This window comes from Rhyacophila brunnea, unplaced genomic scaffold (genome assembly GCF_057557595.1).
Source record: "Rhyacophila brunnea isolate RB1 unplaced genomic scaffold, BYU_Rbru_1.0 scaffold_23, whole genome shotgun sequence".
Taxonomy (NCBI): domain Eukaryota; kingdom Metazoa; phylum Arthropoda; class Insecta; order Trichoptera; family Rhyacophilidae; genus Rhyacophila; species Rhyacophila brunnea.
Window position 1 is genome coordinate 17,529,013 of NW_028232893.1, and position 12,632 is coordinate 17,541,644.

Here is a 12,632-nt window from a genome sequence, read left to right on the forward strand (position 1 = left end):
AGCATTTTCGGGTTTTGTCAGAATCAGTTAATTAGATATTCGCGACATGTTTATTAGTAAATAATTTTGTATTTCAAATATTGGTGTGACGCAGAGGAAACATTTCTCGGTATCACACCCTTCCAAAAGTTTTCAAATTGTACTGTTTTTCTCCACTAAATTTTGTATTTCATAAATATTTTTTTTTTTTCGATTTTCAATCCTGAAAATTTCAAATTAACAGGATTTTACTGTAATTTTAATTGCGTGCTTGACGCAAAAGTTCTTCAGTTTCATATTCAGTGAACGAAAGAAATATTTAAAGTATAAAAATATTGCCCGTTTTGAGATTAAATTACTTACAAAGTCCATGTAGAAAATTAATATGTAGCAAATAGGACATTATAATATTTTTCTCACCAGCCATAGTAAAAAAGTCAATTGTAGAGATAGAATAAATCTTACTGCAATGTGGCGTCCCTCTGCCTCTTGGGCGTGGCCTCGTCCATACTGAGCTCCTTCTTCCACCTCTCCTTGTTGTCTTTGTACTCTCTCTTGCGGTGCGCCTCGAACGCCTTCCTATCTTGATCTTGCTTGCCGCCTATCTCTTTCGTCAGCTTCTTCTCCGCCGTTTGGTTCTGTTTTTGTTTCCTCTCCAACTCCTGCTGGTGCCGCACCTGTACGCCACATCACATAACAAACAAGACATTGATTAACTCGCTATAACTACACATTGTACTGATTTTCATGATTTAAGGTTCAAATAGACTATATGACGATCGGGCACATATATGCTAAGAGCGATTTAGTGTCTATGATCATATCTATGCCATTCCGACATATTATACATACATATTGTATGACAGCTATGACACCGTATTTACACTCTGTGACACCCTGTGACACAGGACGCCAACATAAGAAACGGGTTTTTCGGCATTTATATGACCGATCATCATAGTCTATTTGAACCATAAAGTCCATAAGAATGTCATTACATGAACAATACATTTCAACTTGTTTGATTTCAACATAGTTAAAATAAACTAATACTTTACATAATATGTGTAAGAAAATTGAAAATAATTACAAGATAAAAAGAACTTTTTATATATCTATTTGAACCATAAAGTCCATAAGAATGTCATTACATGAACAATACATTTCAACTTGTCTGATTTCAACATAGTTAAAATAAACGAATACTTTACATAATATGTGTAAGAAAATTGAAAATAATTACAAGATAAAAAGAACTTTTTATACATGTACCACGTTTTTAAATTTCCTGTTGAATCATATAAACTTGACAATGCTATGTCTTAATAATAACTTTTTATTGTACTGATAGAAATACTGAATAAATATTATAGAATGCAGAAATGTCATTTTGACATTTCATATTGATTACCATAGTAACGCACGTATATATTAATAATATAGTTACCAGGACCCCCTTAGCAACCAACAATAATAGCTTTCCATACAAAACAGAATTAACTGAAAATGAATTCAATTCTGCTTAAAAATGGCTAAAAATATTAAAAGAATGCATTGTCGTCGTGTTCTGATATATTCTAAAAGTTTCAAATGTCTAGCTAGTCGGGAAGTTAGTTAAAAATCTTCAATCGTCCAATAAAAATCTTGGACAAACAAGAAAAAATTTGTACTGGACAAACAAGAATACGGGCTAATAAAAACGTGGTAAAATATGGGCAAATGGCTTAATGACTAAACATAGAGTTCTACCATGTTCATACATTGTATAATAATTTCAACAAAAATCCTCAATAGTCCTAGAAGAAACTCACTAAATGGTGAATAATTTCAAACAAGAATAATTTACCTATAGTGCAAAATCTTTACGGTGATAGGCGGCGGCTTGGAGAACTACATCCCTTCCTCTCATTTTTCAGTATTTACAATACTTCAAAATCGAAAACCATAGACAAGATACAACACGAGAGCCGCCGCCAGGTCTCACGTTAAAGATTTCGCAGTCTACAAATCTTTGAAGATCATTATGGCAAATGAAAAAATGCCAGCCGGAATTCGTGAGGAAACATTTAAATGAAGAGGAATTTGACGCAATTATATGTGTCAATACATTTCAAAATCAGCCAAGTCCACCTTTAGGTATTTTTGACTTTTTTATGAATTGTTGAAGAACTACTGCTCTGCTGAACTACATTTCTGCATTATCAAAATGTGGAATTTTTTCATTTTAAATATTCTATTCTCGAAATAATATAAACTTTCACCCTTGTGACTATGTATTTGAGAAAACAAAAAGCTGTTTTTCTCCTATTCATCTATCATGGACTTGGCTGATTTTGAAATCTAGCGACACATATGTAATAAATTAAGTTACTTTATTTGATAAATTAATACAAAAAATATTCCCTCTCACTGTTTTCATCTTCAGAGACACAATTCATTGTAGGACTTCTTCACAAAATTTTAGTGTGTAATTCAGTGACAAAATAAAAAATATTATAATGGGAATGTGTAAGTAGTAAGTGGTCACCTGCAGCCTCTCCAGGTCTCGACTGAAGGTCTGGAGGAGGGCTTCGTACTCCCGGTCCAGCTGCATCTTGTGTGCGTCCATGTCCAGCTTGCATCTCTCCTCCAACTTGACCAGCGCCCCCTGGTGCTCCCGCCGCATGCGCTTGTAGCCTGACATCTGCTCGTGCATCTCCTCCTTGAACAAACGCAAATATTCCACTATCTCAAGTCACATGAAGTCACAACAACACCGTCTCAAACCCGACCGGTACATCAAATTTTATTCATGTTTAGTCTATTCAATGAATTTAACAATTTTATAATTTGTGTTTTAAAGTTTACATTAGCCGTTGTCAGTCCACTTCTAAATGGGAGCATCGCCAAGCTCCTGCCATGCTTGACAATTTGTGAATTTGTCAATTATCATCCTGGATATAGTAATGTGTATGTATAATAAAAATAAGTCCAAATTCATGATATATTTAGGCTCATTATAATATTATGTGGCAGAAAAGATTTTCTTTTAAGTTTTTGGTTTGATTTTTTTAATATTTCAATACTACAATAGGCCACAAAACACCCAATTGTAATAGTGAAACAATAATGCGGTATAGTAGCAGTTATAAGTCAACTATTCCGAAGATGAAGAATGACTCGGTTGAAGTAGAAATAACAAAACTAACCTAGTTTCAAAACCATTAGAGAAACAGTTGAAACAACGCATTGACTTTAAGAAAATCACACAGCTCTAATATGATCTCACCAGAATTGAACCCGGAACCCCTGTATAACGACAAGTCGCAGTCAATGTGTAACACTGTCCAATTTATATTACCAAAGGTGTTCCGGCATTTCATCATCTAGCAAACAGGCTGATATAGCATTAAATGATCGTCAATATTTAAAACATATAGACGATGGAATATGAAAAGATAAAAACCTGCATGTGCTCCTTCTGCTGTTTGGTGACGATGCTGGTGGTCCGGATGGTGGCGAAGTTGTTGGCGCCGTGTTCAGCCACTATGCATGCCGCCGCCTGGGACACGTGGTTGCTCGAACCTGTCATCATTACACCCAAGAGTTAACACTTTTCATTATTCTTTAATTTGTATTACGATTGGTGGTGATTGAAGAAAATTTTTAGCGTTTAAATCGGTAGTCATAGAAAAAATAATATTCTATGTATTGGCAACATTACAGTACGGCATTATTTACAAGATGGCAGTCCGTTATGGGGTTTTGTTATTCTCTACACTATGTATGATGTACTTAGTGCTATCCATGATTATTCACCTAAATAATGATGGTACATTGTATAACGTAAATTCATAATTATGCAGTGTGGGAAAATGAATCTCAAATCACAATAGAAAATGACTTGGAACTAATTTAATCATTAACCATTTTTCAATTTTAACATTTTTGGTTTTAATTAAAAGTGCAACATGTGAAATAATCTTTCACTTAAATGATTTAACTTAAAGCCAATTGTAATATTGATGAAATGCTATACCTGGTCGGTGCCTCCTCTGTGCGGTGTTGGTGTCTCCCTCCCTCTCCCTAACAGGGACAGAGATGGGCACCTGGTTGACGTACTCTCTGTACTCGGTGCTCTGGTGAGTATGGTGCGGGTGGCTGTGACTATCTCTTTCTCTCTCCCTTTCCAGGTCTCGGTCACGCTCCCGTTGCGCTTCCCTGATCACTTCGCGGTTAACGTAGTCGTCCCGGTGTCCCCCCATACCTTGGCAGTTATTGCTGTCCCTAATAAAAGAACAATTCATAGCAGTCAATTTATCAACTTACGAGGGTGGGTCAATAATTCCTTAGAAAAAAGCATTAAAACAGTTTTTATTTTTGTATTTTTTTTTATTTCTCAACATAATCTCCTTGGAGCTCAATACACTTGGTTAGACGTTTCTCAATTTTTTTTAAACCGTCAGAAAAATAAGTTTTCGGAAGGTCCTCAAAATAAGCATTTGTCCGATCGATGACTTCTTCATTTGAAAAAAAACGTTGTCCACTTAACCATTTTTTTAAGTTTGGGAAAAGGAAAAAGTCACTGGGGGCTAAATCTGACGAATACGGTGGGTGGTCGACCAATTCGAACTTCAATTCTTCAATTTTAGCCATTGATCGTAAACATGTGTGAACACGGGCATTGTCCTGATGAAAGAGGATTTTTTTCCTGTTTAAATGAGGCCGTTTTTCTTCAATTTTGTTTTTTAGCTGGTCCAATAAAGATGCATAATAATCCCCTGTTATTGTTTTTCCTTTTTCCAAATAGTCAACGAAAATAATTCCACGTGCATCCCAAAATACAGTAGCCATAACCTTACCAGCTGATTTTACGGTTTTCGCCTTCTTTGGACATGGTTCGCCTTTCGCAATCCACTGCTTTGACTGTTCTTTCGTCTCGGGAGTATAGTGGTGTATCCATGTTTCATCTACAGTCACAAAGCGACGAAAAAATTCATCCGGATTGCGTTGCATGAGCGACAACAGGGCTTTAGAGGCCACCACCCTGTTGCGTTTATTGTCGACTGTGAGCAAACACGGCACCCATCTTGCAGAAATTTTTTTCATGCCCAATTTGTCATGTAAAATAGAAATGACGCTACCTTTTGAGATCCCTGTAACCTCAATTATCTCACTCAACTTTAATCTTCGGTCACTTAACACCATATCGTGGATTTTATTGATCATTTCTGGTGTAGTCACCTCTACAGGACGTCCTGAGCGTGGTTCATCCTTTGTTGATGTACGACCACGTTTAAATTCATTTAACCAGTTATAAATAGTTGCAAGTGAAGGAGCAGATATGCCGTGAACTAAATCCAACTCAATTTTTTTTTCCTTTGCTGTTAACCCTTTTATATTAAAATGTTTAATAACAGCTCTAAACTCAATTTTCTCCATTTTTGTAAACAAGCAAATTTTTTTTTAAATGTACGAGAAACACACAACAACCCGACCAATCTGATTGAAACTTCGCAGCATACTGAATCGGTAGTGCCGCTGCATGAAAAAAAACCGCTTACAGTACTAGTCGCCCCACCTGTCGGCTTTTCTAAGGACTTATTGACCCACCCTCGTAGTATAGTTTTATTTAACTATTCTACCTTGGATGATGTCGTTTTGAATAATGCTTTAATAATATATCTGCTATATATATATATACTAGCTGGCCCGGCGAACTTCGTACCGCCTCAGAATCAATAATCTTGTGTTAAATTATTAGCTGAAAGTAAAAATGAATACTCAAAATGAATAAATTCAAAAAATTGTCAAAAATCAAATCAAAATAAAAAGTATTTTAATTACATTGAATTGTACACACTGTACACTCACGATGACCGCGTGGATTAAGCGCCTGTCTATAGTGTCGAGGGTCCCAGGTTCGAATCCTGGGTCTGGCAAGTTCACATATTGCTTTTCAATTTGTGCATGAGTCAGAGTATTGTCCTAATACCTTGAGCAAGTGGCTGACATCCATTTTTCGTAAAAATAAAATCTGTTAATACAAACCTCCACTCTGTGGAGGCCCATATGATCCTATTAGGATCGGACATGGTCAAAAGAAAAAAAAAATGTAATTCACGTGGCAGCAAGGCATTTGCTTTATTGAAGCGAATCGAGAAGATTCGCGTAGCATTGTTGCACTACTTTATGTTAAACTATTTGCTGGATGGGTTGCACTCTGGTCGATTCCTTTCATTGAAGCACCTTGTGATATACGACATTTTTCGTTTTGCTGTCAGGTGCAAAATCGAACAAAGCAGATGGTTTGCCCACACATGAACATTTTACGTACAATTGACCGTGAGAGAAACATTCATTTTATAGATTCAGACCACAAACACTCAAGGATTGGCCTTGTAATTTGTTGATCGTCATGCCGAATGTAAGACAAATTGGAAATTGAATTCGTTTAAACTCCAATGGCATATCGGTTGGGATCATCGAAATTCTCGGAATGAGAACTTCCTCACCTTTGAACATTCCTTTGATTATCATCGCGTGAATAAAATTACCCATGAGTTTTCTCACCACCAAACGCGTTCCGTTACATAGTTTTGGCTGGTTCAGATTTCAAAGCATGATGACTACCGAGCCAACCTTCAGTTGTAAATTGTGCGGTGGCAACCCAGGCAGATCCAATGAGTTTAAAAATTCAGTTGGATAGTTGGTTGCTTCATCTTCGTTTGTTACACAGTCGATAGATTTGAAGGAATGCAGTGGACCAACGATTTGATTTTGAATTGTGAAGTTTAAGTGATCCACATCTTTGATCCACATCTTTGTTCTTTGCCGCAAGATTGCTCGTTCACCAATTGTGATTTTTGTGGTTGGCAATGATGTTCGGTAACACTTTGTTGATGAGTTCGTCCTTAGTTGAGACGAAAATGCAAAAATTCAGCGGAAACGAAATCAATCCGTTCGATTCATCGACAGGAACATGGCCGTTACCGATAATCAGCAATTACTTGGAGAAATCTTCAGCAGATGGATCGTTTAGCAATGCAATTCGCATGTTTGTCGTCAGCTGAAGTTTCTTCACATAGCGCCACAGAATCGATGATTTGAGGCAAGCATTTATTTCATCGGCAGCGGTCGATCTTGGAATGACTGGTAAGTGTTTGGCGAAAATCGCCATATAGTAGAATCATTGCGCCTCCAAAACTTCTTGAGTCATTACGCAGATCTTTCATAGTTCGATTGAGTGCTTTCAATGCGCGTTTGTGCGCCATTGTGCATTCATCCCAGGTGATGATTTTACTTGCTAACAAAACTTTGGCCATTATTGAGTGTTTCGCAATGTTGTCGGTTTTTCAGTCGTTTGCATGTTTAAGGGCAATTTCAACTTTGAATGAGGCGTTCGGCATCCTTCTAGCAACGTGTCCGCTATCCCAGAAGAAGCAACTGCTACAGCATTTTCGGATCTCGCACGAACAGTAGCCAAAATCAATGACATGAGGAATATCTTCCCAGTTCCACCGGGCGCGTCGAGGAAAAATAAGCCACCATTTCCGCCTTCATTAACGTATCGTACACTTCTTTCTGTTGGAGGGTCAACAGTGGTACATTCATTCGAACTGATTGGATCAATGCATCTCGATCATATTCACGTTCACGTTCCAATTGTCGATTGAAAGCGTCGTTTATTCCACGATGTGGCGTTGGCATTCCTAACTTGACTAACAAACTGCCGCACATGAGGTAACACATGTATTCGATCAAAAGCAAAGCCTGGTTATGTATCTCTTCATTCACCTTGAAATCGGGATTCCCTGAACTGACACAAATTCGATGTAAAATGTCTTCTGACATGTAATCCTTGTACTTGTTCCACAGTTCAGGTGGATTCGATGGGAAGTATGTCGAAATAATGATAGCAAATAATGTGCGTATCTGATTTGGAGATGCAGAAACAATTGCTTCAGCGATTATCATATCCCAATGAGTATTGTTTTTAAGCAAATTGAGCTGTTAACATGAAGCAAGAAATGTTGGGCACACTACACCATTGACAGTTAGACATTTCGACTATCATTCTTTCTTTTGTTTGTTTGTTTCTTGTTTCTGTCATGTATCAGAAATGGCGTTGTATATGGATTAAAATTTTTTGTGATTTTCTTTTATTTTCGAATGCGTGAGGTTCATTGTTCAAAATGTCAAAATGTATGAGAAAATGAATTTTCTTCATAATTTATTTTTTCCGTGATTAGTCCGATGTTTTAATAGTTATTCTGCTATTCGGGGCGGAGACAAATCCAACAAATCAAAGATTATAAAAATCGGTCCAGCCGTTCGCAAGTTATAAATGGTGTAACTAACCCGACTTTGTTTTATATATATAGATATATATTCATTGACTTCTGATATTGCATAAATGATATAATACCTAACAGAAAGATGCGTAGGCTGTCCGTGGTGGTTGGCCAGATTGATGGGTAGGGCTATGGGGGGCCGCCTCCTCAAGCTGCCACTGGAGGAGGATTGCGAGGAGACTGCTGACGCCCCCATAGATCGCAGGGAATGCTCCGACGTCGCTGAGTTTGACTTGGAACTGTCGCCGCCTGTCTGCTCGTCCGGAGTATCGTCTCCGTCTCCTTTACAAAGACATAGCATTTTGGCGCTGTTACAGAAGCAATAATAATTCAAGTCAGTCACCATTTGCCGTTTTAAAATAAATAAAAAGTACGTCATACTGTCAATTTACTAAGATTCTCAACCATCGGGGTGACATGAATAGACAGTAAAGTGCAGTGGTGAAGAAAGGCGACAATCATAAATCTAACATACAATAGTACAGGTGTCGTCTCATGAGATAAATCAAAATGTTGGAAATCATTGTTCCAAAGGTCGGATATAATACATTAACATCACTGTAGGGCTATTCTAACAAAACACATAACACCAAAATCAATAATAAAAAAAAAATGATACATATACAGTGCGAAAATGATAAGTTGAAGTGTCATGGCTGCCGTCGTGGTGCTGTGATCTATGTCAATATTGTAGTTCTCGAAACGGCCACGCTTCACGTTAAACTTGCCGCACAGTACAATGTCTTACTCTGTGAGATAATTATAGTGGGATGTCAACTGTCAGGAATGACACTTTTTAACGCAGGCCTGGAAGGCCGTTGTACAATGTATAATATACAAAGTAACTGAATTCTTTTTTAGGTTAAACAAACGTCATTGAGATAATATAAAAAATGTCAGTGGCATTGTGCATGCGATGTGGCTCTGCAGAGACTGTTAAATGTTACTTGGAATTGAGATAACTTGAGATATGAACGATATAAAATAGCACTGCTGAAGACAAATTCAATCTAAGATTTAAAACCAAATTTATTTAACATTTGGCAGCTCTTGAAATTCGATGCACAAGGCACAGGCTATTCATACCGGGTTCCGATTGTCAAACCTGGGTGTCTCTATGATGATTAACTACTGAACTATAATTGGTGCCTCGTGGCTTTATCTTATGAAATAATATAAAAAATACCATACTGAGTAGGAAAAAAATAAAATGTAAAATTACCCAATGCACTCTCTGTCTCGCAGGCGTCCACCATGAGAATCTTCTTCATCTTCCTGTAGTTGAGATTGTCAAGGTCTCTGACGGCCGCCTTGGTCCTCTGGATGAGGTCAACGAGCGCGATAGGGCTGCGTTGATGCGTGATCAGCTGATGTGACAGCAGCTTGGTGGAGGTGGGCCTCACCAGGGGACTCTTCTGCAGGCAGGCCTCTACAAAATGGCGGAACGTGTCCGACCATTCGGGGGCCTGGAAAATGTTTTAAAGAATCTACCATTATTTCTGCTTTACAAGAATAATAAACTTTAGTAACCTCGCACACATTACTGACAGCAAAAACGTCTCGCCTTCCAAATACAATTTGATAATTGAATAATTTATTAACAGGATAAATTTTATTATAAAAATACCACATGAGCTCAATAGTTTTGACAGAAAATATGATGTAGTTCGAGCAATACCGAGCAAGAAAACGATGTAATAGGTTTCATTCATGAAAGAGCAGTTAGAAATACTATCGGTAACAATAATTACATTTTCCCTGTGTAATTTGTGTGCACTAGAAGAAGTCGTAATCTGTGCAAGTTCAAGGTATCAATAGTTTCACTACACTTTTTTAAGTTTAATTCATTTTTGTTGATTATGTTCATAAGTCATAGGTTGGACTGGTGAGCTTTTTGTTTCTATGAGGAAAAATTTCTATTATACTGACATAAAATTCATGTCTAAATAAAACACGGTTCTTGTCGGTTTACACTTTACAGGAAACCGACAGCAAACAAATTTTGAAAATAGCCGATATACTGGATTATTTGTTAGGTTAGGTTAGGTTCGGTTTTTATTCTTGAATTTGGCCAAAATCAACTATGAAAATTGAATTCATGTTCATATTGAATCCAATAAAATTGGAGACCGTATAGTATACGGCAGTGGCGAAGGGTGACTTTTGGAAAGAGGTAGGCTGTGGAGATATGATAAAAAGAGCACACTTGTCCGGTATACTTACGAGAATAGTACGATATTTACTACTAATGAATAGGCACACACTAATAAATGATAACGACACACTAATTCAATGAAACTTCAAAAACTCATTGACGACATAAAAATGAGCGATGTGTTTAAATTACGTATTTTTCAAAACATGTATACCCATCAAAAATCATTAGATAAAATTTATTTTTATTTTTAAAAACAATCTATACTTACTTATTTATTAATATTCGATTAAACGCCGTTGAAATTATTTTTTTAATTATCTAATTATTAATGATTTTGGACAAAGTGCGCAGTCGTGACAACAATATTATGCGCGAATGTTTTAGGCTCTGCGAAAGGAGCTTGCCTCATTTCGTACAAATCAGCAGACTTGCTGAGGTTACGAGACGTAAAGTCCATACAAAAAAAATTCAGAATTATTCCAAACATAATCGGAAATTTATTTAGGTCGAGAAGTCGCGGCATTTATTATTTAATTTACGGTGCGGCGCACTGTGGTTTTTTTAATACCTTTGCAGTTGTTTTGTAAACTGTGTAATACTGTAATACATTCCTACATATGCGATCTCGTTGGCAAAATAAATTATTTTTATATATATATTTTTATAACATAAAATAATGAAGTGATTAAGTATATAAATATGTCAATATGCAATTAAAAAATATTTTTCTTAAGAAGGTAGGCTTTAAATAATCGCCTAGTATGGAGTCTTCGCCACTGGTATACGGTCATCTCTTTCCGATAAGAAAGCTCACGGCGAACTGTGCCACAGTGAAATGTTTTACGTACAATTTACATGTAACCGAATATCGTACATACAAAATTAAGAAAAGGTATTGAATAACCGAACACCCCTACGTCACGATTATAATTTTACATAAAAGTACATCGATATCAAAGATTTTTTTATGCCATAGCAAGATGGATGATGTCTTCTAAGTTCTTGTAGTCCAACCGATTTCTGTACAGTACTCTCTCAGTAATCCGCCACCCCAAAAACCAGACAAGTGTCCAATTAGTGAAAGCGGCGGATTATAGTGCATACATACAAAATATGGTAAAAATTAAAATAGGTATTTCGTAAAAATTTAATTCGTTTTTTTTGAATTTCTTTTATTTTGTTAACTGTCAATTTATGGTGGAGCTGCATTCTATTGTTGTTTTAATTTAATAAAACGCAATTTTTTTTTGTAGTACTTATTCCACCTCTGAGGCGGACGAAACCGGTCCTAATTTATTGATTAAAAATGGAATAAGTACTACAAAAAAAAATTGCGTTTTATTAAATTAAAACAACAATAGTTTTTTTTTGAGAAATTCGTACTAGCAAATTACGGTTTTATTTATAATCAAAATCAAGTATTTACTAAATTATACATATTTGTAAACTAAGTTTATCAACTAAATATTAAACAGTATATCACTTGACACAACCAGTCGTTCAGTGAGACAGATTTTCTTGAATGGTTTAGAATTCCTGGCTTTCCCTATGACCAAAAGCTTCATTTTGTGAGTCCCGGTTGCATTGGAGCACGGCATAATAATTATAATTGTGATGCGGTCCTTGGGCACTTTCCTCTATGATACATTACTTTCTTCGCGATAATTGTCGGATAATTGAGCGGCGGATTACTGAGAGTGTACTGTACATTGTTTTCAAGTTTATGAGGGTACAAGATCTTTGCTCATATATGTAGATTGTTGCAAAGGCAGCAATGTCAATGTTACTTCCACATGCCCCATTATAGTACATGCCAAACCAAGGTATTGGAGGTAACTCCTGGGACGCTCTTGAAAACTTTGAAAAACACCTAACCTACATTATGCCACAGTATATTATGCATGCAACATAACAGTTGTGGAGAAAAAAAATAAAATTAAATCGAGTTGCTGCAATAAAAGCAATTAAAAATAATATGAAAAGCATTGTCTTACCTGCAGCACTGGGGCATCGTTTTGAGCAATGTGGTAGAGAGCCGACATGGCGTTCATATTGAAATAAGGGGGCTTTCTTTCCGCTAATTCTATACACGTAATTCCTAATGACCAAACGTCCACCTGAAACAGCATTCAATAAAATTAGGAAAAAGCATTATACACTAT

At 36.5% G+C, this 12,632-nt stretch overlaps 1 protein-coding gene across 2 annotated transcripts in view; it reads right to left on the bottom strand.

The window, feature by feature from the left end:
• Positions 1–12,632, bottom strand: part of Tao (Serine/threonine-protein kinase Tao) — a 45,158-nt gene that overhangs the window by 9,246 nt on the left and 23,280 nt on the right. Inside the window, exons 6-12 of one of the 2 annotated variants that reach the window (XM_085950629.1) lie at positions 12,465–12,587; positions 9,535–9,778; positions 8,387–8,594; positions 3,998–4,245; positions 3,425–3,543; positions 2,507–2,677; positions 445–656 (exon numbers count right to left, since the gene is read on the bottom strand). In XM_085950629.1, coding sequence (XP_085806755.1) covers positions 445–656; positions 2,507–2,677; positions 3,425–3,543; positions 3,998–4,245; positions 8,387–8,594; positions 9,535–9,778; positions 12,465–12,587 — 1,325 coding nt within the window. Of the gene's footprint in view, positions 1–444; positions 657–2,506; positions 2,681–3,424; positions 3,544–3,997; positions 4,246–8,386; positions 8,595–9,534; positions 9,779–12,464; positions 12,588–12,632 lie in introns of both variants that reach the window. The other variant, XM_085950627.1, reaches the window with a different exon arrangement.